Here is a 27,449-nt window from a genome sequence, read left to right as displayed (position 1 = left end):
CCATCTCATAGCTAGAGGAGTCCTTCACAACCCTCAAACTTTCCTAGCCACCTTTCCCTCTTAGCATGAGGTTCCTAGTTCAATGACAAATATCCCACTCTCATGCTTGCAAAGAACTATGCATGCACAATAAAAGATGATGTCTCTAGTGCATATGCATCTAAGATTTACTGCATATGCAAGTGTCATGCCATGCTAGTACTCAAGGATGGTGCAATGTGTATTTACTCAACCCATAGCATGGAAGTAATTGATGAAAATCAAGAGACAATCCTGAGTGTGGTTATTCAACAAGTGCAATGTGAAGTGCTTGTGAAACCAAAATCCTTGTGATGTGCAAGAATATTCGCAAGAAAATATACCTCATTCAAGTTACCTAGCAGCTATAGACTAAGTATAACTCCAATTTATCTAAGAAAACACCAAACTTGCCCAAGATAATCAAAATCTCAAGCACAAAGGATTAAAAAACAATATAAAAAGCAATCCTAGTCTATGCAAACATAAAAAATTTGAGCATGAAAGCAAGACAAATAGTGACAAAAACAACCAAGCACAAAAGTTCCTACTACGACTAGGGGTTTTCAGTTTATGCAAAAACACATGACAATGTGTAAAATCAAGTACTTATTGTTTGGGTTTTGGGAAGCACCAATGCCTAAGAGAATACTTCAAGTTAGTAAGTCATTGTCTGATGGATCTGGTGCCAAATGTGTTGGCACTATGCCAGTTGAGAGGGAAACCAAAATACTTTAGGTGTTTTACTCAATGATTCAAAGTCAACAAGTTTCATTGCATGTAGTAATGATTCTTTTGATGTGCAAGTTTGTGGGGTGTTACATGCTTAAGATTGCAATTCTTAGACCCTTACTCAAATTGAATCATGTTTGTCTTCAGCTTGATTATGCAATTTCTTCATCACAGGCTACACCAAGACTTTGGAAATTAGATATTCAATGTAATCTCTTCAATAGTAATAGCTATTCTGCTCATGGACCCTCCAATTTATGAGAATGCTTCTCAAGATGATTGAAAAACCTTAATTATAACAATAATCACATTTAATTTAATTACAATATAATAGCATCAAATACATTTAAATTTATTAAGAGAAAAAATCAAGTAGGGAATTTTGAAAGATAATACTGATGGTGATTCTAATGGTGACAATATCTTCAAACAAACAATAAAGCCCTAGTGTTGTTTTAACGTTTGTCAAGCCCTACTCTTCTACCATAGGCTCTCATGGAGGCATAGAAGAAGACATACTATCTCTATCCAATCATGCTATTTGTTGTCATTGGACTAGACAATCATTAAAATGCACACAATAGTGGTTGCCTTGGTTGGAATGAGCCTTCATAAAGTACAACTAAGGATCCATTCAATGTCCAAGACCAAGATTGTCCCTGTGCATCCATTATTTCTTGTTTAACAATAACTTATGACAACTTTTACCAATGTTCCCTACTACCCAACTTGGGTTTTGGATTATCACCTTACCAAAATGAGCTTGCCCTTCGAGTGTGTAATACACAACTTAATTATGCCAAAGCAACCCAATAAAAATACATGTGAATGGTGGGGAATATGAGAATGGGAAAGAAAATAAGGGGAGGAAAGGAGGGGGTGTGTCAAAGAGAGGGTGTGAAGGGAACATAACATAAATGCTCATTGATACCAATAAGTTTGAAGAGAGAGAGAGAGAGAGAATGTGTGTGTGTGTGGTTTCGAGATATCATAACAGTGAGAGAAAGCTGTGTACTTTCTACTCCACAGATTCTCTGAGAGAGAGAGAGAGAGAGTATATGTGCGGAGAGAGAGAGAGAGAAGCAATGGCGGAGAGCGCGATGGCGGATCGTGGTCGTGGGCGTCTGTCCTTCGTCGGGTGAGATCGTCCATCGCCTTTCCGTCACGTGGCCCTGCGCCTCTACCGTCTCGCCCATGCGCGTCGCCCTATTTCGTCCCGCCTTCCGTCCCGCCCTATCGGCTACCTGTCATGCCACCACGTCTGCAGCCGCCCCGTCGCCCTGTCATCGCCTGTAACCGCCCTGCGTGTCGTCCATCGCAGGCTCATCGCCTGCCTCTGGCGGCCCGTCAGCTGCGCCTCCTGCCCTTCTGTCGCCCGCTTGAACTGCGGGCTCTGCGCCTGGTTCACGCCCGTCCGCCTTGTGCATCAGGGCTTCTGCCCACGCCTGGTGTCCGCCCTTGCCTATAGGTCGCCCCCCTCGCCTGTCGAACGCTGTCCTCGCCCGTCAGCCACCGTGGTGGTCGCCCCAGACTTTTAACGCCTGCCCTGTTCGTGTGACGTCCTGAGGGTCGTCCTCCGCCGTGTGCGAAACCAGCTTAAAGGGGTGCAAATTTCTAACTCAGCCGACAGTGATCTGCACTGTGCGTCCGTCCTCCTTCGAGATCAGCTCGTCATACAAGATGGCTGGTTTGGATCTGGATTTCATCGACCAAACGGTGGCCGCACTCAGCCCGGATTCTGATACTGAGGAACCAGAGGATATGGTTCCGTGCACCGAAGAGATGCCCCCGGGTCCTAACATCCAACCTACAGGTAAACGTACCAAGCATACCTCGGAAGAGATAGGTGTTCTTCAGGATCGTTCCTATCCGCAAGTTGCTTTGGATCCTGTGGACTCTCAGGATGTGAACTGGGAGCATTTGCTAGAATTTGCCAACACTCTGCTTGGCGAATATGTTCAACATAATCAGGAAGCCTTTTCTGACTCTGCACCTGACGATGTTCTGGAAGCTACCGTCGACCCAAAAACTGTCCTACGCTCCTTTTCGGTGTTTTATGATCGCGCTGTGATACTCTTCTTCACTGGTCGAATCCCGCTGCTTTCCCGTATTCGCCAATGGCTGCAGAGTCTGCTACAAGGGAAATGTGTTGAAGAGATTTTTGTTGGGTCCCGAGGTTTTTTTGAGGTCCTCTTGAAAGCTGAGACGCACCGTGCTGCTCTCCTGTCTAAACTGCCTTTGTTTTTTGATCGTCAGTTGGTTCATGTGGTTCCATGGCGCCCGATGGCAGATTTTCAGCGCCTGCTGCAACGTGAATGCCCTGTGTGGGTAGAAGTGGAAAATTGTCCGGCGGTTTATTGGCCGCTATTGAAGGATGCTATGGCCGCTATGGGCATGGTTCTGGTCCCTCCCAGTCTCAGGGCTGTGAATTGTAACCGCTTGTGCATGTTATGGGACACTGCAAGGAAAAGGCCTGCTTGGTTCACCTCAATTGCTCTAGCATGCATCCATTACACTTTCGTTTGAAATGGGGCAATTTTGCAGGCCATTGCTTTTCCTGTGGACAGTAGGGGCATTTTATGGCCGAATGCCCAGAGCAGCAACACATTTCAGATGCGGGCCATGTTGCGCCGCCCATGGAAGATATGGTGTGTGATGCTCCGTCGCTGGATACTATCCACCCGCCCCAAGTCTTGGCCAAAGGTAAACAACAGGTTTCGGGTCTGGATTCCCGTGCCACTGATTGGGTTGAAGTACGTGCAAAAAAAGGCAATAGGATTGTTGCTGGCATGGAGAGTACTGTGACTACTACCTCACAAGATTCCATGCGTACATATACGCGCAGGAAGGAAATGTCTTCCGAGCGCTCTGCTCCTATGGTTTCCTCAGCCCCCCGTCCTCAGCTCGCCAGGAAAATTTATTCGAATCGTCTAAAGGGTCCACCTGCAAAGCTGGCTTTTGATACCAGAGGCAACGCCATTACCCCGTGGGACCGTCGTTATCCACGTTCCAACCCCAAGCCAGCAGATATGCCGTCTACTTCCAAATCTGGTCCTCAGAACTCTTTTGCGGTGTTGGCCGATTTCTTGGATGAGGGAGTCCTGGACATTCTCGCCGACAAAGTCAAATCGAGGCAAGCTGTGCCTCGTACCTGATTTTGTTTTGCATACACATGAAAATAGCCACGTGGAATGTGCGAGGAATTTGTTCTCGACACAAGCAACATGCCATGTGGACTGCATTGTATGAGAATCAGTGGAATGTCCTGTGCGCTGTTGAGCACAAGAGTCATGGTGACGCCGGAAAAGTTATGGATTGCCATGGCTTTCATTTGTTCTATGCAGGAACACAGGCCATGCATTATTCGGGTGTGCTCATGATTGTACATGCCAAATATCAGCATGTTTTTATTAAAAATGATGTTCATGGCCGCTTTTTGGTGGTTGAAATTTTATTCGAAGGGGAAATCTTATGGTTACTTAGCCTCTATGCTCCGAATGATTCGTTATCTCGCCGAGAGCTTTGGCAGACTTTGCAGACTTTCTTGTCACTTTGCAGACGGGGCTTCTTCATGGGGGATTTCAATATGTGTGTTGATTCTTCCCAATCCACATCAGAGCACTCGGTAATGGATGCGCCGGAAAGTCATATGTGGCATGAGTTGGCTCTTGCGGTTCTTAAGCAAGATCTTTGGTCCTGGCTACACCCGTCTTTTACAGGGTTTACTTTCCATTCGGCCCAGTATGCAACAACATGGTCGCGGTTGGACCGTATATATATCATGCAGAATGATGATTTTCTTCCTGAGATGCTTGAAATAAAAGTATTGCAGCAATATGCCTTGTCGGACCATTTCCCTCTGCAGTTCGAGTTGCTTGCACAACCCATTGCACCTTTCAAGCAATTTCTGGAGAGCCTTCCTTTGCGTTTCAACTCGTCCTACTTGAAGCATGCAATTTTTCAGGGCTATATGCAGCAATTGCTTGACAGATTCTTCTTCGACTTTTCCTCTCAGGGCACTGCGTCATTTGAAAGATTGCTCTCTAATGTGCAGCAGGTTGCTCGGCAGTATGGGATCTATCATGCCTATCTTTGTCGGCGCCGTCGACAGGCAGCGGAGGACCTGCTGGTTTTGGTTCGCTCTCTGCTGCTGGTGGACACTCCGGATGATGCATTTCTGCTTGCACTGGCCATGCGGGTGGCCAATCTTATTAAAGAATTCCAGTTAAAATCGTATCAGTAGGCCAAATTGCAACATCTGACAGAGACTTTGCAAGATAGTGCATGTCAGACCCATAAGTTCTTTCGAGCTCTCCACACCTCTCCTGCTCGAGAGAATATGACCAGACTCGAGGATGCAGAAGGCCACCTTATCCTGGATCCACAGACTATTGTGCATATGTGCAAGAATTATTTCCGTGACCTTCTCGGTTCCGCTTCTCCACCTTCAGCCCAAATTACTCAAGCCCGTTCGGTTTTTTATGACCTGGTCCGCAATCAGCTTCCGCAGGACATGCAAGCTACTATGCAGTCAGATATTGGTGAGGCAGAGGTTATGGACGTCTTGTTACACTTGCCCAAGGATAAAAGCCCAGGTTGGAATGGTCTCACCAATGAGTTTTTTGAAGCTTTCCCTACCCAACTGGCGAAACCATTACAGGCTTTGTTTCAGCAGGTGTGGGAAACGGGGATCATGCCTTCCTCATGGAAATAAGGACTTATTAAACTGCTTCCAAAAGTTCCTTCGCCATCTAAGTTGACACTGTGGCGCCCAATTTCTTTGATGGGTTCAATGTACAAAATCTTTTCCAAAGTAATGGCGGATCGGCTCCATAAGCATCTCCCTGCCCTTGTGTACCCTCTCCAGTATGGTTTCATTAAGGGCCGAAATATTCTGCATAATGTTTTGAATGCTCAATTGGCAATTGATTATGCCAGGCATTCTAATCACGAGGTAGTACTGATTCAACTGGACCTGGAAAAGGCTTTTGACTATCTGGACTAGTCTTTCGTTGCTGAACTTATGTCTGCTATGGGCTTTGGTGCTCGGATGTCTCGTCTAATCTACACCATTAGTGCTGTGGCGTCTTCGCGAGTCATGCTAAACGGAGGTGTTACTGAGCCATTTATCCTTGCCCGTTCTGTCAGACAGGGGTGCCCTTTGAGCCCTCTATTCTTTGCCCTTGCAACACATCCAATCCTTTCCATGTTATCTCATATGGCTGCCTCTTCTCAGTTGGCCGGACTGTCGCTTCCTACAGGACAGCACTTCATTAGCCAATCCCTGGCGGATGATACCTTTATGATTTTGCGTGCGGACAAGGATAACCTTCGAAAAGCATTGGATGTTTGGGGTCTCTTTGGTCAGGCGTCAGGCCTTCGTATAAATGCGCTCAAATCAGCCATTCTAAGCTGCACGGAGTCGGATTTGCAGTCCTTGGGCTGGCAGGGTTTGGTTGTTCCTCGTGGCTCCATTGTCCGGCATCTTGGATACCCTTTGGGTGTTGATGTTTCCCCAAAGCAGCTTCTGCAGTGGATTTCTCAGAAAATGATAGCTCAGTTTATGTATTGGAAGTCTCAGGCCTGGCCCTTCCATGTTCGTCTCAAAGTAGCCCAAATAATCATGTTGCCAATGCTCACATATTTCTTGCCATTGTTAGCCTGGACTACTACAACTCTAAATGCTCTTACTCAGTCTATTCGCTTCATGCTATGGAAGGACTCATTGCATGCAGGTATTTCTTGGATCTCGTGGTCGCATGTGTGCACCCCCAAACGCATGGGTGGCGGAGCTATTTTAGATGCCCAAACTCACATGCAGGCACTCCGTTGGTCTCTTTGCCGCGCCATGTGCTCGGATCATCATCCATGGGTCGCTATAGCCCGTTATTTCCTTGAGGGCCATGGGCTTCTGCATGGCAATACCCAAATCCGGAGTTCTTGGTGCTGATTCGCGGTTCTCCAGTTCTTCTTCATCACTGCTTACTCATTTGGTATGTTCCTAGAAACACGTCCTTCAAAAGGCACAGTGGCATCCAACGGAGGATCGCTTAGCTACTAACTCTTTTCAATTGGAATTACTGGCAGTCTCGCGTTTACTTTCGTGGGAAGGTAAACATGAGCTTAGACCACAATTCAACCGGATGGCACGTTTGGGCTTGTCTTCGGTTGCGGATGCCACCCTTGCCAGTCGCAATGTGCTTATATCGTTTCGTACAACTAGGAGGCTTTTTAGGATCCCTCGTGGGAACAGCTTTTGACGGTGCTCCAGAGCAGACAACCCTTTCCTGCCCTTGCTTCGGATCATCCCTGGCAGGATTGGGACCTATAAGGCCGGCTGAATTTGAGCAAAGCTTCTGCTAACCAAGTGTATCATCTTCTAATTAAAGATCATCAATGGCTAGTTACTAAAGCAAATGCTTTATGGGGATTGCGTAAATCCCGGTCATGGTGGAGGGCAACTGTGATGGAGGGCTGGTTGAACAAGACACCCTTTAAATATAAAGTCTTTCTTTGGAGAGTGATGATTGGTGGTCTTCCGCTTGCTTCGGCTCTTTCAAAGCGACGAATCTCCAATGGCACCTGTTTCTTTTGCACCACTACTATGGAATCCGCCCGTCACCGATTTATTTCTTGCCCCGTCGCTATGAAAGTCTGGTTATTTTTGTCGGCTGTTTGGCGAGGGGTGGTTGGTATCACCCTGCGCCCCTTTGATTGGGTTTTTGGCCAACCCAAATACCCTACTCCCACACAGCCACATATGAAGCTCATGTATCACTTTCTTCGATATTGGAGCTGTTGGCATAACTGGACCATTCGGAATGCTTTTCTGTTTGACTCCGCCTATAATGTTCAGCGGCATATTGTGAGGCTTAAGGGCCTCTTGTATTGGCAGTTAGCTCTTCTCCATCGTTCTGATTTGCTCTCTACGGAGGACTTCCGTCCCAGGCATATGGCAATTTCCTCCGCGTCCTTGCCATGATATTGTAACTTGTAGTACTTAGAACCTCTTCACATGATGGCTTAGATTGTCGTCATGTATCTTGTAATCAAGTAATCTTGTATTTTTTTCGTAATTAATACAATTACCTTTTACGAAAAAAAAAAGAATGTGTGTGTGTTGGGGGGGGGGGGGGGGGGGGGGGGGGGCGGCGGCGGTAAGGGTGCGTGTGCTTGCGGATGTGCATGTGTGCACTATTCTCAATGGAAGGACTGGCAATGATTTAACACCATTTGGAACAAGAGTGCTGGTTTCTTTTATTTTCTTTCCCCAAATTTCATTTGCAGATAGATATAGGTCAGGTAACAGACGAAAGATGAAAGAAAGGCATCATGCTTTTTGGGCTCTATTTTGCATAGATGTAGGAAAATTTCATATCCAATATACAATCATCTCGCCGAATCTATTCATCTTTTGGAAAACTCATGGCTAGATTCTTGTTCTCGCGGAAGGCTTGTACTAACAGGGCAGCTTTGTAGGCAAAGAACCCAAGCATCAAAGGGGCCAGCTGCAGTTTCAGAAACAGTGTGTCCAGAAGCTTGATAATTATAATACCTGAAAACCAACTGGAGAGAGAGAGAGAGAGAGAGAGAGAGAGAGAGAGAGAGAACAAAACTAATACCTGCAATGTAAACTGTGCATTGTCATTGTCAGTTAACCTGTGGTCAAGTGTCCATAACCCAAATAGTGCAGCTGGAACAACAAGTCTGGGTGAAGAGAAGGCCAAAGTGCTCCCTAACGCTACCTTCTCAAAAGCCTCCTTTATGTCTGTGCTTCGAATACCCTTCCTGCTCAAAATCTTAGTTATCAGATCTCTCATATTCATTCATATGCAGATATAGATGTCCATGTATACATACTCAAATTTGCATATGATGTATATGTCTATATATACATGCACAAACTTATACCTATGGGCAATTTTTTGTGATATTTTATACTACTCCCCTAAGCCCAATGTGTATGTGCATAGATTTGCATGTATACTATATGTGCACGTGTGTGTGTGTGTGTTTATGCATATGTGCATGTGTATGCATATACAGGTACAGTGCACACACATGCACACACAAAGTTGACCTATGGAGAGAGAATATAAAGGATCTGGATGACTTACTTCTTCTTACGTTGGCCTAGAAAGACCTCTGCAATGCTGTTTTCTGAGATTTCATCAGCATGACGAAATAGAAGCCTGAGGTATAGCAAACTGCTCCAAGGTCCAATGGGACAGAGATTAGCTAGTATCAAAACAGAGGATTTTATCATACTAAGAGTATCAACAAACATGGCAAGCCGACAATGTACCCACAAAATATTCTAATGTTTTTCCCACACAAAAGAGCCCCTTTTTAAGGAGAGAACTTCAAACTAAACAGTTAGGCAGGTCAAAGAAATCATATGTAACTGTATTTGTTCAAGTGAACATTGTGGAAAAGCAATGTTTTCCACCGCCCCCAGATTTACCATCGAACTGGCTGACAAAATACCTATAATCTTTCAATCAATTAGACAATTCTGATTAGAGGAGACATATCCTTGATTTTGAATTCCACACCTTTTGACTTGGCAACTACAAGGGACTGCTTTTACCATCTTTCAGATCTTTAGATTTTCAGAAATGAAGCATGTTGACCTTATGACTGAATAATTTCAGCAGGCTCAAATTATGTAAGGAGAAAAAAAATCTAGGATCATTTAATGCCTTCTCAACCTTGGGAGAGGATTGATCTGGAACTTTAATTTCAGAACTACCAAACTAAGAGAACAGAAACAATGCTATATGCACTATTGTAGGTAAGTTCAGCAAGATGGTCCACATATGGTGAAATTTCTTATGACCCAAATCTTCAAGCTATGTGGATTTTGGATACATCTCTCAACGGGGCTGCCACAATAATTCAAGGTGCCCTCCCAAGCATGAACCTATTGCTAACTATATATGAGCAAATAGATAACGACTGCTCCCTTAGAAAAGAAACTCTCATGTAACCTCCAACTTTTTGGAGGGTCAATTTTTCATTGTACCCTCGTTTTGAACAGACATGCATGCACATGCAGACACAACCACAATGATCAGAAAAAGCTACAAGTATATTTCAAAGAAAAGACTTACCATGCAAACCTGCAAATTCAACTCGACACTATTGCTTTTGCTTGATGCTACCAGGAATAGTGCTGACTAACGACTGGAGTCTTCCATTCCTGATCTTAGGGAAGCATTTAAACATTATTCTGACACCAGACTTTTCACATAAAGAGTCACTGTGACCATGGGAATTGATGACCAATGTTATAGCTTGGTACATCTAGACAGCAAGATGCAGTCTGAACTGAACATTGAACAGCGGGATATTTCTTCAGCAAAGACTCTCTCCAAGTCCTTGATAAAGATTATTCCTTCTCTTCAAGAGGATACAAGGAGAGACTGAATGTATGAGAAGGAGATGTGCCTTTCTTGGTACTTGGGATTCAGGCACCTTCCTGCACTTGGATCTGCACATGGTCTGGCATTAAATGCCACCAAATTGGATCTTTAAACAGCCCTGGTTTTATGCACTCTAATCTAAGCAGATACCTTGGCGAAGTTTATTTATATCTTTTCATTGTCATTGAAAAAGCTTGTGTTGTTTTTAAATCTCAGTTGATACAATTAATGGGGTTATTACTAGTACCTTCTTTTAAAAGGAATGAACGTGTAAATAACATGTTTCTCAGCCAATAATCCTTGAAAATAACCTTTTACATTGAGAATCAGACCACATGACATGATCTTAAATGATAATAAACGTAGTTAGGATTACAACACATTGACATGGACAGAATCGTATGCTTCATTACCTTCCTGCTGCTCCAATGCCGTAGCTCAAGGATGCCTGAAATCAACACAAAATAGCGTGATTTTTTCTTTAGTAGATTCTACTGGTACTTGACATATCGACAACATTATAGCCTCTCTGAAGTAAAGTCATCTAACAGTCAATTTGAAGGTTAAAGTTTCTGGTTCAAGATGAACAACAATCAAGACAGTGTACCTCAAATGAAAAGGACACAGCACAGTATATGGTGCAAACTGCAGCGATTCCCAAAGTCAGAAGTAAAAGTTCCCGCTTCAGCTGATATCAGCAAAGTAAATTTTAGGTCAAAATATCCACACCCCTCAACCCCTCCCTCCCTCCAATAAACAAGATGCATGTTAACCACATGGATGAACATCTCCTAGGCTCTGCTCAAGGGAGGCTGACTTGTGCATATACAGTATATGCACAAGTCAGCCTCCCTTGAGCAGAGCCTAGGAGATGTTCATCCATGCACAAGTCAGTCTCCCTTGAGTAGAGCCTAGGAGATGTTCATCCATGTGGTTATCTTCATTACTTTGTACTTGGATCCTGTATTCTTTTTTAACATTACTGATGATACACTGAAGGGTTCTTGAATAGTAATTCTTTTCATTAAAAAAAGAAATAATTTTGCACTTTACGAAACAGACACGGCAACATTTCCATATTCAGCCTTCCTCAGAATCTCTATCCTCTTCTTGTAGCCATCAGCATAATTGCAATCAGTCTAAATAAATGGACAAAGTTGACTTTGACCATCGCCTAAGGTTGTTGTGTAAAGGAGTCTGAGAGAAGCCATCACATTCTCCTTCATATGAGCAATGGTCCCAATTGAAATGAAGCTTATGGGGACTTCAGCAGCCAAAGGTTGACTTTCTTGATTGCTGATGCACTCATCCCTGGCCATTAACCACCAAATTAGTGTTGATCTTCAACAAGCTCAGGATGTGACCCGCATTTTTCAAGAATGACACTTCTTGATTGTCTAAGCCATATAAGTCTTGTAAGAAAAAATGATATGCACAGTAATCAGAAATCTAACTCCTTGGGATTTTGGCTGGTAATACTGCCAAAAACTTTGATTAAGTATGGCAATGATGCAAGCAAAGTAGTAGACAAGTAACCTCACAAAAGAGAAGGCTGTCCAGATCCTGTTTCTAGCATAAAGATATTAACTCAATCACTTTGCTAAAAACTTCTTACAAGATCCTTGCTAAGACGATTAGTCTTAGATCGGCTCCCTTGATGCCACACATCATCCACCCCACTCAAACACATTTCTTTGGAGAAAGCAGCATCTTGAACAAAATCTTCACTTTCTAGGAGTTACTTTTTCTGATTCTAAGAACCATGATCTCATTGTGCTTCTCAATTTTGAGGTGCTGTAAATAAATTCTCAAACCCAAAATACAAACACAATCGTACAACAAAGCACAGAATAATGAATGAAAAAATACAATGCTCAATGCAGTAAACACTATGCAAAGCGAATACAACTCTCGTGTCTCTAAAGAACTGAGGTAGAAAATATGAGCTAGAGAGTGTGTCATACTTTATACAGATCCCGAAACACAGTAAACAGCCTCTAGATGTGATCAACAGCTGCAAACACAGATTTGAAGAGACTGGATCAGCTTGAACATGACTAGAGCAGCTCAAAAGAGTAGGTAGCAGGCAGAAAACTGTCAAGAAGAACCAGGCGACTGCTGCAAATAGGAACACAATAGAAGAACTCCTAGATGACTGGCGACAACTGCAGGACTGAAAACACACACTATAGATGCCTGGTCAGCAGTAAACACAGCAGTCTTTAGGGCACCAGGATGATGGTGATGACTGGAAACAATTGGCAGCAATGGAAACTTCCACCCACAAGAAACTGCTGATGTAGACTGCAGGCAAAGGGCTGGATGCAGGTGCTTAGCTAATGGATATTAGGTTAGGCTTCCAGCAACACACATGCACACTCAGTGAACAAGTGAACATTGAGAGAGGAGAGTTGGAATGTCACATCCACTATGTGAGAATGATATGTAAGTACATGATAAGTGTAACAAACTCCCCTCCAATGAATGAGGTGGACGTATACGGAGAATAGGCAAATCAATCCCAAAATAGTATCAAGCCTAGAGCCTTGCAAAAGGCTTCAAACTTCTCTCTAGAGAGAGCTTTCGTAAACACATCTACCAAGTTATCTTGTGTAGGGACATAAACCAAGTCTTTCGCTGAAATCTTCTCCTCTAGAGTTAGTACATTCCGATGTAACCTTGTGCAAAGCTTCAGCTCCCGGAAAACTCCCGCCATCGCGATGCGACGCTGCCCCCCCCATCTCGATTGAACTGTCAACTGCGCCAGTCCTCCCCTCCCCCTGCCTGGGCCCTCTCGTCAGTCCTCCCTCCCGTTCAACAAGCCTCCCCCCCCCCCCCCCCCTCCCGGCCCTAGGGCCGCCGCCTGCCCTGCCTCCCTCCCACCCACCGTCCCTCCCTGGGCCCGCCTACGCTCCACCTTTTCCCCCTGGCATCTCACTGCTCCCCCCCCCCCCCCCCCCCGGCACAACTCCTCCCCCGGTAGCACAGCAGTGTGATAGGTAGGTTCCAACAGGGACGTGCAATGGAAACCTCTGGTTAGACGCCAGTGCATTCTGCGAGTGCCTCCCAGTCAAACACCTTGCGCATCATCCTCTCTGAGGAACAGCTCTTACCCGTCCGTGCCACAGAGTTGGAGTTGAAAGAAACAGCCATCTTTGGTCAGGTCATTGGACACTCCCCATCGAGGGCCAAGGTACGAGATTGGCTCCACTCCACGTTGCGCATTGGCACAGTGCAAATCGTAGAGGCAGTCCTCATGGGCCGAGGGATCTTCATGGTTCTACTCACCTCTGCGGATGCAGCTCATGAATTAGTGGAGAGCTCACCCTATGCCTCCATGAAGGGGGTCATCTACATGGTTCCCTAGTATAGCGACTTCACTATGGAGTCATTTGCGCTCCACAACAGATCTCTCAGACACCTAGTCACCTTACTTTTCCCCGAACTAGAGGTAGAGTACTGCCAATTAGTGGAGGACTTTGAATGGCTCTTCGGCACAGTTCTCTCTGCCTCCTTCGCGGATGTAGTGACAGCTATAGGAGTCCCAAAGGTATGATTGGCCATGAAAGACACAAAGAGTATACCAAAGTTCCTGGAGATTGAGGGAGGAGGTCACTCCTTTAGGCAGCAAGTCATTGTGACTGGGCAACCAGAGCAATGCCTGCGCAAGTCATTGTGACTGGGCATCAGGCAACAGATTGTACACATTTCGAAGCCAAGGCAACCCTGCTGACAGGCCCGCGGGTGGACGCTGACGGCTTCATATGGGTCCAGAGATGACAGAGAGGGAGATGGCAGGGGGCCCGTAGCCAGCTCCTCAGACGTAGCCTCGACAGTAGGAAGCAGGAGGGTGCGCCCCCTCGGCAAAGCACTTCGCAGCCCGCCCCACCCGACCGGCAGACCGCAGTCCCCCACAGCCACCACCCGTGCCACAGACTACCCCACCTGAGATCCCACAGCCCCCATACCCACCTCCCCACCTCCTAAGCTCCCTCCACTGACCCTGGCCCATAGCCCCCCCTTCTAGGGCCACCAACCCCCCCCTCCCCCAACACTCGCCACGTACCTCCGACCATCCCACCATCCCTCAATCCTCTTCCCCCCCACCACCCCCCCTGCCGAGCACCCCCCCTCCTCCTACAGGAGGTGACAAGCCACACACACCTACATCCTCCTTGCACCGGCAGTTTTCCCCCTCCCCAGCCATCAGCTTATCTGCGCCACGCCTTCCCGAGATAGGCATAGTTGTTGCCACACGAGTTCTTCCGCAGTGGCCCATGGCCCTACCTGAGGGTTGCGGAGTGCGGAGAGTTCCCAGTATCTCTAGAGGTGGGGATCTTCATGGTTCGTAAGTCAAGGAGGGGCAAGGTCCATCTACTAGCACCACTGAATGGACTAAACTACACTTTTTTCCTTCAGTCCTCTCACTCAGGGGATTGGACGACAACACAGATAGAGGAGTTGAAGAGTCACGTGGCGGACCACATCTCCCAATGGATGGGAGGACTAGCACTGTTTGCATAGCAGTGGCCTGATTGCATGATGGACATTAACTAGTGGGCTAGCGCCGAGGTCCCACACTTGAGCATTATCTTTTGAGCACCCCCACAATGGAGAGCTCCATGGGATGTGATCGAGTGGCCCCTAGCACAGGCGGCCCGTTTCTACCAATGTATAGAGTCACGACTCTCAACATGGCTGATAGACGCATTGATAGTACCACCTAGAGCATCTATAAACCCTATGGTCCGCCGACTGAGGGCCACCATGGGAACTGGAGTTTGCCGTCCAAACTTGCGCAAAGCGTACTTGCATGCCCCATAGTTTTTCCTCCTCATCAACAGCCTCCACACCGAACAAATGCCTATTCGTTCAGTTGCAAGTTTCCCCATGAGCTTACACCTTACATCCTGGAATGTGAATAGTCTCCACTAGAGTAGGGCACGTGGTTCCAAGAAGTTGATTGTTTGGCAAGAGCTGCAACCTGCCCTTGCCGGACGGATCGACATCTTACTTCTACAGGAGCACAAGCTCACTCCCACCTAGGCCCAGCAGGTAGGGAAGGTACTCCCGAGCAGCTCACACCCCTACTAGGAGCACGCCATAAGTGCCCACGACAGGAGTGGAGGCGTATGCACCTCTATTGGCCAGAGTCTCACCGCTTGTGTACAAGAACATGGGACGATAGGAGGGTTCTATGGATCAAATTGGATATTGGGGACTCGTGCCTTGGATTCCTCAATGTCTATGCCCCTACGGAGGTTAGGGCACGCAACAGGTTTTGGGTGGAGATCGCAAATGGACTCCCAGAGGTGGACTCCCAGATCGTTGGAGGAGACTTCAACAACTTGGAGGCTTTGGAGGACTAGCAGGGTAGAGGCAGAAACTACCAAGGCATGGTTGGGGAGGAGTAGAAGGCATGGGAGGTCTTTCTACTGGCAGTAGGAGCATGCGATGCCTGGAGAGACCCTACCTTCCACAGGAGGGAGAGGTCACTGGACTTCTCCTGGGGATACAAGTGGCTAGGTGGAGTCCTATTGGAGCGGTCAGACAAGTTTTATGTGGGAAAATGGGGAGGCTCTCATGGAGGCCAGATTGGGCAGTTGGCAAGCACCACCTTGTCCAATCATTGCCCGGTTCTCCTGACACTAGATCCCCAGCATCTGCCCTAGACACACGATCCAGTTGGATCCCTAACTCCATCTATGGGGGAGGAGAGACCAAATCGCAGAGGAGGTTGCAGAGATCCTAGCTGAGTGAAGCAGAATCTGCCGAGAGGTAGCCATGCAGGTTAGGCAACACAGTTGGGAGGAGGAGAGAGCACTCCGGTGAGACCTTGCAGCCACACGGAGATTATTACAGGAGGCACTAGGGGATCCCACCCTCCACGCACAGGCGGTGCATGCACGAGCAGCCATTGCTGGCCTAGAGGACAAGCGCTCGGAGTTCTCTTTCCGCACCTCAGCAGCATTCTAGGCGCGGAAGGGAGACACAAAGTGCAGGGAGTTTTTCTAGGTGCACCAGCCTTGCACCTCAAGAGAGCAGATACACAGCCTTCAAGACCAGTATGGGAGCACTCGTTCTAACCCAGACGAGGTGATGGAGATCGCCACCGACTACTACAGTCGCCTCTTCCAACAAGAGACAGCCTTAGCTAGAGGGCAGCGATATAGACAGCAAGTTTGGGATCACATCCCGTTCCTGGTCTCAGAGGAGATGGGACGCTCCCTCCTAGCCCCCTTCACAAAGAAGGAACTAGAAGGGGCTTTCCATAGACAAGACAGGCAGAAATACCCAGGAGAGAATAGTCTCTCTAAGGCTTTCTTTACTGATGGCCTTCCAAGAGATTTTCACTTCAAGACAGATGCCAGGGAGTCTTTCGGCAGGCCTTATCAGTCTTCTCCCCAAAGGGAGAGACCGATTGGAGCTTTCCCAGTGCAGACCAATCACCTTATTGTCATTGGCCTATAAGGCACTTATCAATCTTCTCCCCAAAGGGGGAGACTGTCACAAGACTGTGACAACTATTATCTTTTTGTTGATTTCTTTATTATATATTTTATTTGGTTTTTCTTTTTGGAAGGATCCCTCTTGAAATCTAAACGCCTGAGTTGCATGGCCAGTATGTGCAACGGACAGGAATGTCTAGTGAGTCAAGACTGGACAGTTAAGGTCCAGTACAAGTCTGGAAGAGACTAATGGCACTGTAGATTGGCAAGCCTGGAAGAGACTTGTGAAAGTGTATATGGACAAGTGTGTTGAAGAACTAGCCTAGAAGAGACTAGTTCAAAGTGAAGATGGACAAATCTTCAAGAGATTAGTCCATGTGGGGTCATCAGTGGAAATTCACTTTCAGTTGAGCTACATTACAAATTTGGATGTAGCTATAGTCTGCAAAGATGGTCAAAAGACTAGTGGGATGCAATGGAAGCAACTCCTAAAATTTAGGGAGTTACTATTTTTGGACCTCAGAATCTGTTCGCGTCATTATCTTCGTTTTTGTAGGAGGATTAATCCTCTGGTCTGTGCCGAGGTCAAATTTTGAACCGAGGATGGAGAATTTTAGACCGAAAGGTTTAAACAAGAAAATTGTTACATGTATGCCATGTGTCACAATTTGGGCATAAATTCCCAAAAGAGAGAGAGAGGGCAGCACAAAAACGAGTTTCAATGCATGGGGGGCTCATGTTTTTTGAAAGGGAGATGGATTGCTGCAGATGGAGAGCTCTTGAGAGCTGGTCTACCTTGTCTATGATGTACAGAGGCTTGAGCTTGCTTCCTACTCTCTCTCTCTCTCCTTGACAGTACGGTTATGCTACAAAATCAAGGGCTTTTCTTTTGATTCAGGTACAGCTGTGTGGAATATGTTGTTTTTGCATGAGGCAAGAGCCTCTTTTCTTCAGGAACAGGAGCAGTTGTTTGCAGTTCCCAGCAGGAACAGGTGAGGGTATTAACCTCACCAAGCAAGTGTCTGAAACAGCACTAAACCAGTACTGATTCTGGATTGTTCAAAGGTTATTTCAGAGCTCAATTGATGTCAGAATCAAGGGGCACTTGGCCCAGATGATGCAGGACAATCCAGGGAACAATATAAGCTGAAAACAGGTTTCAGAACAGGTCTGAACCAGTAATTACAGTGGGCTGAACAGTACAGGGAACAGCATGAGTTGTAAACAGGTGTCAGAACAGGTCTGAACCAGTAAATACAGCAGGCTGAAATGGTCAATTCTGCACTCCAACCAGAAGTTTCAGACTTGGGCAGAGTTTTCTCTCCTGGTCGGCTTGGTCAGTAATTGTATTGTTATGCTGCCAAATTTCACCCAGAATAGGTGAAAGACAGCCCATTGTACTTTCTCTTTTTTTTTAAAAAATAAAGAAATACCGCAAGGGGCGCCTAACTCAAGGGCCAATAGGGTGTCTGTGTGGCAACAGGAGCATTCTAGCTTCTTGTATTTCTTCTTGATTCTGTGTCTTTAAGTTCAGGTAAAGTGGACGACTGTTAATTGGGTGAAAGCATTTAAGTATTTTGGTTGTACACTACCGCCCTTTCCAGAGAACAGGCCGGTTACAGAGACTGGTTGGAGCTTTCCTAGTGGAGACCGATCACCTTATTGTCAGTGGCCTATAAGGCACTAGCAAAGATGATTGGTAGGCGACTACGCCCCGTGCTTCCAGACATCATCCATGACACACAGACAAGCTCTGTCCAGGATAGGAGCATCCTGGACAATGTATTCACCTTCTTTGAGGTGACAAAGCAAGCTCAGCACACTGGGCAGAGACTGGCTGTACTACTCTTGGATTTTGAGAAAGCTTATGACAGGATGGACTGGGATTTCCTAGAGGGCACCATGGTTTGGTTGGGTTTTCCCCAAGCTTGGATTCGCGGGGTCTCCACACTTTACAGATCGGCCACCAGCAAGGTTCTCATAGGTGGTGGGCGTGGGGAGGAGTTTCGGCTGGAGAGATCGGTTCGGCAAGGCTGCCCCCTGGCCTCGTACCTATTCCTACTCTTTGCAAAGGCAATGTCCCACTTCCTCACATCACGTGTGAGCGGATTACGCGGCCTCCAACTTCCAATGAGAGAGGAGACTGAGTTGTTAGACTCGGAGTATGTAGATGATACAACACTCTACATAGAGGATGATGAGCTGATGCTGGAGAGAGAGAGGCTAGCTCTTGAGGTGTTCTGTTTTGCAACGGGAGTGAAAATCAACTGGTGAAAGTCGGTTGGTTTCCTCACAGACCCGAACTCTAGCACAAAGTGGGGCGTCCACCTGGGATTTAGATGGTTGAGCAAAGCTGTCCAGTACCTAGGGTTCTAGGTGGGACTCCACATCACTTCCGCCCGGCAGTTTCTTCCAGTCCTGGATTCTATTTGGAGAAAGCTGACCTATTGGAGCGCGGCTCGCCTCTCACTAGCCGGCCGAGCCCTGGTGGTTAACTAGGTCCTCCTAGCGATAGCCCAGTACATGGCCTTGTGTTGGTACTTCTCCTCATCTTACATAGTGCAGCTTCGCCGCCTAGTGCGGAACTTCCTTTGGTCCGGGTCAAACGGCTCCAGGGATTCCAAGGCCAAGGTAGCGTAGGCGACCATCATACGGCATTGGTCAGAGAAAGAGCTTGGGATCATAGACCCAGAGTATCAGAATATGGCCCTCTTGGGCAAGCTATTTGTCTGCAGCCTCCACAACCTCACACTAGGAGGGCAGACCTGGAAAGTCCTATTACGAGAGGGTCTTCAAGATTGTAGACCGAGGCTTGGCAGGGACTAGAGGCCGTCCCTGAGATGGATCTTCACGTTAGTCCAGATCACCCCCCCTAAATCATCTTTCCTATGCAGCTTGCTCCGCATGTGGCAAGGCCTCTGTAAGGCCCTAATCCAAAGTCCCCTATGCTGCCAAGAGAAGATAGACCATCAGCTGGTGATCTGGAACCCCCAGGTCAGGGATCGAGAAGGGGCACAGATTGGCAAGCGCCTCCACGTCTAGTGGGCTGGTTGGGAGACTGGCCCGGCTCGTACCATCAGGACATGGCAGGAGGTGTATAGGATGGTGGACGAGGAGCTGTTGCAGCAAGTATTAGGTTGCCAGAGAGGAGTGGAGTTGAGGAGAAGGGAGATAGACGCAGCAATACCTCAAGAGTGGCTTGCTCCCCCCGATACGAGAGCTGGTAGAGCCCAAGGAGGTATGGGCCGCAAAGTTTTCACTAGCAGGCATCGCCCTACAGGTGGCAAGTAGAGTGGGCGGCGCTCCACCTAGGACGTTTTTCACCGTACAGGAGGGAGGGCGTCTGGCTCTTGACAGAGGACAGCAGGATGAGGGGATAGCTGTCCTTTCATGGAAGAGGATCCAAGTGATGGGCCTTCAAGGGAAGACATGGCGACTGGACCCTTTTGTCTTTTGGCAGGAGCTCGGAGAGTAATGCCACTAGATTTAGGAGGGCAGGCCACTTGATGAGTTGGAGTGGGATCTGGGAGAGTGGCTATGGCCGGCCACTGCGGTCGCCAAGAAGCCACCGAGGTTCCTGGAATACACTGTCAGGATTGACAGACACGTACCGATGCAAGAGAATATGGATTGGGCGCCGTCACGTAGCAGACACTGGGCGGAGCACGGCATCACGAAGCCTTTCCAACGGACCTTCTGCCATTGCCTATGGGATAGATGGAGACCAAGGAGAGTATTATATTTTTTATGGCTGGTGGCACATGGAGGCTTGGCGGTGGAACGCTGACTTGCCCAAATACAGGAGGGAGGTTGTAAGCCTTGCATACAGCAACCTCTGGAAACCCCAAAGCACTGCCTCTAGTCATGTGAGGCGACGCAACTCGTGTGGAGAGGAGCATGCGACATCCTTCGCCGTATAGCACCCAACCTTTGATGTATCTCATGGGAAGCTTTCTATTGGCAAGTGGTCAACCAGGGTCATCACCTTCTGTATGAGGCCAAAATGCAGGACACGATATTCATTATCGAGGCAAGGTTGTGCGTAGTGGTCGGTTTAGAGGCTCTACCCATCCGCCAAGTGCTAGAGCCAACAACAGACTGCTCTAAGGTATGGGAGATCATAGGGAGCCTTACTAGTTGGCATATCCGGAAGGCACGATGCCAAGAGGCTTTTGGCAGAGAGAAACTTTCAGTACAGGTGACCTTAGCAGAGCTCTAGACCTCCATCATCCACTCCCTCCACGGCCGATGGGATCAGGTGCATGGTGAGTCCAGGGCTCGTCAGGAACTCCGATGTCATTTCATGCGCACTTGGGGCGACTAGGATCTATTTTTCGTGATGCAGGCAGACAACCCCAGATGGCGATACACCCCCCCTCCATGGCTTCTTGTTCCCATCCCCCCTAGACCGCCTTGAGAGGCTTGTATACATGATGTATTTGTGACTTTCATCAGCTCCAGCTAGTTTGTTAAGCATGAGCACTCCATTGTAATCTGTTTTTTTGAGTAATATAATCAGCCGCATTTTACTTGCAAAAAAAATAAACCAAGTTAACCTCCCCTGCATGGAGCCTCTCTTTGACATAATGATAATGCACCTCAATGTGCGTAGTACGAACATGAAATTTTGGATTCCTTGCAACTGCCATGGCACTCTAACTATCATTATAGCTAGAAGTGGGTGATTGTTGTTGCACACTAAGATCAACCAAAAGGTGTCTAAGCCAGACACATTCCAACGTAGCTGTAAATGTTGCATGGTATTCATTCATAGCTAGATATGGCCAATATAGATTGCTTCTTGCTCAACCAAGAAATGCATGAATCACCAAGCATGAAACAGCTACCACTAGTGGACACCCTCATGTCAAAATAACCAGCCCAAACTCTATCTGTGAATGTGTGCAAGCAAAGAGATGTGCCTTTACGGTAAAAAAGGCCCAATGTGTTCGAGTTCCTTTAAGATAGCAAAGCACACATTTAACTACTTGCCAATGTGTAGCACCAGGGCTATGCATAAAGCATGCCAACTAAGGGATCCCAAATTGAATATATGGCTGTGTATTACACAAATACAATAAGCAGCCAACAGTTTGCTAATAAAGAGAAGCATCAAATGAATCTCCTACATCATCAAGTGTAAACCTATAGCCTGTCTCAAATAGAGTAGAGATAGGTTTGCAATCTTGCATCTGAAAATGCCCAAGGAGACACCCAATGTACTTAGACTGTTGCAAAATAATGCGCCCCTCAACTGTAGTAAACTATATGCCAAGATAGTAGTGTAAGTGGCCAAGATCTATCACACCAAAAGCATGCTGCAATTAAAGTTTTAAGGCTGAAATATGTGCTTCATAAGGCCCAATCAATAGCATGTCATCCACATAAAGAATGAGAATCAAAAGGTTATCCCTATGTTTGCGGATATAAAGTGTGCTTTCAGTGTGTGAATTATTAAAGCCAAGAGCAATCAAGTATGCATATATCTTTTCATACCATGCCCTAGATGTCTGTTTCAAACCATAAAGGGCCTCAAGCAAACGCCACACCTTGCTTTCTGGCCCAATTTGAACAAAGCCAAAAGGTTGTGTGACATAAACCTCCTCACGAAGATCACCATTCAGAAAAGCAATCTTCACATCCAACTAATGCACATGCCAATCATAATGAGCAGCCCAAGCAATGACACTGTGAATGATGGTTATACATGAAGTGGGCGCAAATGTCTCATCATAGTCAATCCCATGCTGTTGGGCATACTCTTTGTCAACAAGACGTGCCTTGTAGGAATCAATGCTACCATCAAATCTACATTTTAATTAGTAACCCACTTTGGCCCTATAGCACGCTTGCCAACAAGCAAGCCACATAACTCCCATGTGCCATTTTTATGAATAGAGTCCATTTTTTATTGCATAGCTGCCATCCAATGTTCATTTTGTAAAGCATTATGTAAAGAAATAAGTTACTCATTGCATGTAGTAGCCATGAGTGCATGTGCAACCAAGTTACCCTGGGCATGGCGAGTGGCTACTCTAGTTCTATTGGAAAGTGGAACAGATTGTCTATCGTCCTATAATGTATCTAACATCTATCTAGGGATTGTTTTATCTTCCCAAATAGCAGCTCTCTCATCAACCACTTCATAATCAGCAATGCCTTGGTAAATGGGCTGAAAATCAAACTGTTTTTCAGCATGTTTTTGCTACAGATTTCACTCTTGAAAACCCTTAAGAGGTTGCTGAAATTAACCAAAATCAGATGCACTTTGTTGAAATAATGGCAATAAATTGTCAAACATGTCCATAGGATCCACATTGGGCTGAATTTTGCTGCCCATGAAGAGCTGACCAGCATGTTCGACGAATACCACATCTCTACTAACCAAAATCTTATTGGAGGGTTGATATAAGCGGTACACCCTTTACTTTTTGCACGATAACCAATAAATATGTATTTGATAGCATTATCTTGCAATTTATGTCTTTGTGGTTGTAGCATCAAATTATATGCCAAACAACCAAAGACACAAATATGAGACACCATTGGTTTCCATCCATTCCAAGCCTCAAAAGGCGTACATTCAGCCAATACTTTGGTGGGGCTACGATTCAATATATACACTACACAGATAATAGCATCAAGCCAGAACTTTGGGAACATCTTATTGTGTGACAGCATACAATGTGCTATTTCCATCAAAGTGCAACTTTTCTTTCAACCACACTATTTTGTTGAGGTGTGTAAGAGTACACTAATGTATAATGGCCCTTTCAACCAAAAAAAAGTTGAACTCCCATGACATATATTCCCTTCCTCCATCAATCCATAGTGTAATTAGTTTGCATTCACTATCATTTGCCAAGAAGGTTTTAAAGCATATAAACACTTCTAACTTGTGCCTTAAAGCATATGCCCAACAATGACAACTTATGTCATCAATGAAGATAACAAAGTACAAGTATCCTTCAATGGATTTGAAACGCATGGGCCCATTAACATCACTATGCACACAAGCTGTAGTATTTTATCAGCATGCATAGATCCACCTTTGGGAAACGAAGCACAATGCATTTTGCCAAGTACACAACTTTCACATACATTGTGAGTAGGTGCTTTTAACGGAGGGAGATCAAGCACCATATTTTTGCTTTATGGCAAAGCAATGAATGGGGGCAGCCTGTCTATTTATAGATGTGGAAGGGCGCCCCAAAAATTAGGATTTCCACTAAACTTTCTCGAACCGCTCCCCGTTTTAGGGTTTCCATTGAACTCTCTCGAACCGCTCCCCATTTTAGGATTTTACACTAAAATAGCATTTTTAGTGTGTTTTGGGGCTATTTAAGAGGCTAATCAGCAAGTAAACAAAACCTGTAAAGGAGATCAAAGTCTACAATCACAGAGGTCAGTAGTGAGATGCTCCAAAAACAAAACAAAACAAAAATGAAAAGCTAACTAAAGGAACAAGTGCAAAGATGCAAATGTGTATGTGTGTGTGAGTAAATGCAGCGGAAGACTTAAAATGTAGAGACAAAAATCCTATGGGCCCGACTCTAAGAGTGCGAAAAAATGAATGCTAGACTGACCTAGGGTATCCGAAAGGACCTAGAGACATGTTAGTCTAAGAAGGTAGCCACCATCATGTACGTTCAGTAGCAGGGCTCTGCCAAGGGAACGCCTAACGAGGTGGGGAGGAAGGTGAGATAGATACATGAAGTGCAACGGGATCGGAACCTGCAGACCAATCAACCAGTCCCTTAGGGGTAGTGAAAGAGATGGGCTGGTGAGACTGTACACGAGCCACATGTCCAGCAGCAACAACGGGTGCTAAAGGAGCAGATGAAGCAGGAGCCGAAGGCGTAGCCCCACTGTACTGTGGAGTCATAGCGGTCTGCTGAGGCTTTTTAGGTGGAAGACCTTGGGCCTTGGAGTGACACTCCTCGTCCGCATAGCCTGCTCTCTGGCAGTGTATGCAAAACCGGTTTTTCTTAGGGAGTTGCTGCCAGAGAGGTCTTGATTCTTTGGTTTCATCTGAGGAAGAGGAGTCACCCTTTGATTGGCTTACCTTCGCATCTAGCGAGTTCTTGCCACTGGTGGTTTTCCCTCCCGAAGAAGAGGCAACCAACCCCCTCTGCTCTGAATAAGGCTGTGATGAGGATTTCTTGTGGACTTGATCATGCAGCCTTATGAAACGCAAGAACTAGCACTCAAACTCGTAGAAGGTTGGTAATCGAGGTTGGGAGATGATGTGTTGAATGAAATCGAAGTATTTTGCGGGAAACTTATTCAAGAAGAATGTAACCTGATCATCATCTAACTTTGGAGAGCCAGTAGTGGCGAACTCGGCAAGTAACCGCCTATAGTCAGTCAGCTTGACTTTCAAATCATCCCCTTCCTTAAGAGAGAACTCTTGAAGCTTAAAGTCGAGATTAATGCGCTAAGTACGATCACGAGCCGCATAGCGGTCGAGAAGGTGACTCCAATGCTCTGACGCGAGCGGAAAGTGCTGCAACTGAGAGTGAAACTCGGAAAGCAATCCCTGCATCAGCTCAACATTAGTTGTAGCATTTCGGACTCTCCATTGACGGATGTAGTTAGAATGAGCTAGTCGAGGGTCCGGCATCGGCTCTAAACCAATGACGAGGTCCCAAAGACCCTGAGACTCAAGCACTTGTTGCATGAAATTCGACCAAGTAGTGAAATTTAACCCGTTAAAACGTGTCTTATCCGTAAAGGCATTCTTGGCCGTTGCAACAGGAATGGTAGTGCTCGGAGATGGAGTGTGAAGAAGTGTAGTGGAGGTAGGATGGGGGAGTGGAGTACACTTGGGAATGGGCCCCAGAGTGCCCACCAGGCATGCGGGTAGTGTGCAAGGTGAATCCATAAGTAGAGATGGGTTGACTAGGCATGGGCATGGTAGCCACATGAGGAACCGAAGGAGGTGGGATAGAAACATTGGGAGCAAAAGTTGGGAATCCCTGCGTAGGTGTAACCCAAGGAGAGTGTGAAGACGCACCATAAGCTGAGGATGGAAACCCCCGCGTATGAGTGGTCATGGGAGATGTGAAGCTGGGGATAGTGAGGGGAATGCCCATCACAGTCGACCCAGGAGTTATGGGTATGCTCATTTGTTGAAAGGTAAGAGGCACTGTGTTAAAGGGTGGCATTCCCCCTAATGAAGTACCATGGTGCAAAGAGGTAGAGAATGGGGTGGAGAAGGAAAAGGTGCTAGGAGCGGAGATGGAAAACCCAACCCCTACTGTGTATGAAGCAAATGTGGAGTGTAATCCAAGATTTTGGAAAGATTATGAGAGATTATCAAGGTGTGATATAGAAGAGGGTGGATGGGAGGGAAGTGAGAAGTGTGTGTGATATGCTCAAATGAAACAAAAGTTGTAGATGTACCTTAATTCCATCTACTTTGTGAGTCCCCCTCTATTGAAGTTTACATACGCAAAGCCATCCAAATCCTGTACCTCAAAAGAAGAAACAGGCAAGGGTTTTGATTCATGCAACACAAAAGAATTGTACAAGCCTGACATTGGACCTGGCTGAGATGATGAAGATGAATCGCCAGATGTTGCGAATGTCGTATGTCCCCCATGATCAGAGAGGTGGCCAACCTCACCAACCAGTCCGGATGTGGTAGCAAAACTGGTAGGAGGGATGTAAACATCACCGTACTTGTTGTGATAGTACTCCTCAAAGTCCTCCTCTGTCATGTTAGTGAAATCTGGTGAACGTGGAGTGTCATCCTCCTCACGGAGTCCATAATGTCATCTCAAGGCCTCCAATGATGGAGAAGCCTGATAAGACATCATAGGAACAAGAGAAGAAGGTGTCTGGGACATTGTGATTCGGTTACGAGTCGTATTGTGTGCCTCACAGAAAGACTAGCTCTCAACAATATCAGCAGGATACTCTTTACAAGAGCACCGCCTCTGATACCATGTTAAGAAGGCTGCTAGGGTTTGCACTGAGGATACACAGAATGTACGACCACGACAGAAACACAAAGACACAGACACAGACACAGAGGGCAAAACTCAAACCCTAAACGCAAAACTCAAAACTCAAACACAAAAATTCAAACACAAACAGAAGAAGGGAGAGAGAGAACGCAACTCTGAAGTGAATGAATGCTGTAAATGGATGTAAGAGTGTACAGTGTGCTCAAGGGCACAGCAATGTTGGAGTGTGACGACCACCCATGACGGATCCCAAGTCTGTGACCACCAGTCGGAGTGTAGGATTGCTGAATAGTGAATGGCAACAGGCTGGTCACCAAAAAGAAGCAGTCTAGAGGCTGGAAACTGGTAAACGCAGCAGTGTACCACCGATCGGGGGCTGGAAACTGTGCACAGGCTGCTGTAAACAGCAGGCTAAAATAGTGTCTGAGAGTGTCAGGGCTTGCAATGCTGAAAACGCAGGCTGTCTGACCCTGGAGATGATTTTCAACAGGCTGAACAGCAGTCTGGGACAGTTTTGTAGCAGTCACCAGCACTACAGCAATGGACAGGCTGAAGATGATGTGGCTGCAGTCGATGATGGCTAGACAACAGATGGAGGCGGGGATTGCAGGCTGGAAATTGGGTGCCAACAGCAGCAGAGGGTGTGTGAGCTGGTGTAACCTGCAAACAAGGATGATAGCTGAATGGGGGCAACCTATCTATTTATAGATGTGGAAGGGCGCCCCAAAAATTAGGATTTCCACTAAACTTTCTCGAACCGCTCCCCGTTTTAGGGTTTCCACTAAACTCTCTCGAACCGCTCCCCATTTTAGGGTTTTACTCTATTGCAGTCATTATGGGAGCATTATGGCAAG

The 27,449-nt window shown here is 46.4% G+C and overlaps 1 protein-coding gene across 3 annotated transcripts in view; it reads right to left on the bottom strand.

Moving 5' to 3' along the window:
- Positions 1-7,982: 7,982 nt before the first annotated feature.
- The window catches only part of LOC148037539 (protein CONSERVED ONLY IN THE GREEN LINEAGE 160, chloroplastic-like), a 92,697-nt gene continuing 73,230 nt past the window's right edge, over positions 7,983-27,449 (bottom strand). For all 3 annotated transcript variants that reach the window (XM_087676471.1, XM_087676469.1, XM_087676470.1), the window contains 5 exons: positions 10,783-10,863; positions 10,589-10,623; positions 8,868-8,957; positions 8,373-8,538; positions 7,983-8,258 (listed from right to left, as the gene is read on the bottom strand). In XM_087676471.1, coding sequence (XP_087532597.1) covers positions 8,154-8,258; positions 8,373-8,538; positions 8,868-8,957; positions 10,589-10,623; positions 10,783-10,863 — 477 coding nt within the window. In that variant the 3' untranslated portion in view covers positions 7,983-8,153. The remainder of the gene's footprint in view (positions 8,259-8,372; positions 8,539-8,867; positions 8,958-10,588; positions 10,624-10,782; positions 10,864-27,449) is intronic.

Source organism: Lygodium microphyllum, chromosome 4 (assembly GCF_053477565.2).
Source record: "Lygodium microphyllum isolate KBCC chromosome 4, Lygodium_microphyllum_v1.1.10, whole genome shotgun sequence".
NCBI classification, from domain to species: Eukaryota; Viridiplantae; Streptophyta; class Polypodiopsida; order Schizaeales; family Lygodiaceae; genus Lygodium; species Lygodium microphyllum.
The sequence above is the reverse complement of the archived record's forward strand: the minus strand, read 5'-3'. Positions and strand labels throughout refer to the sequence as shown.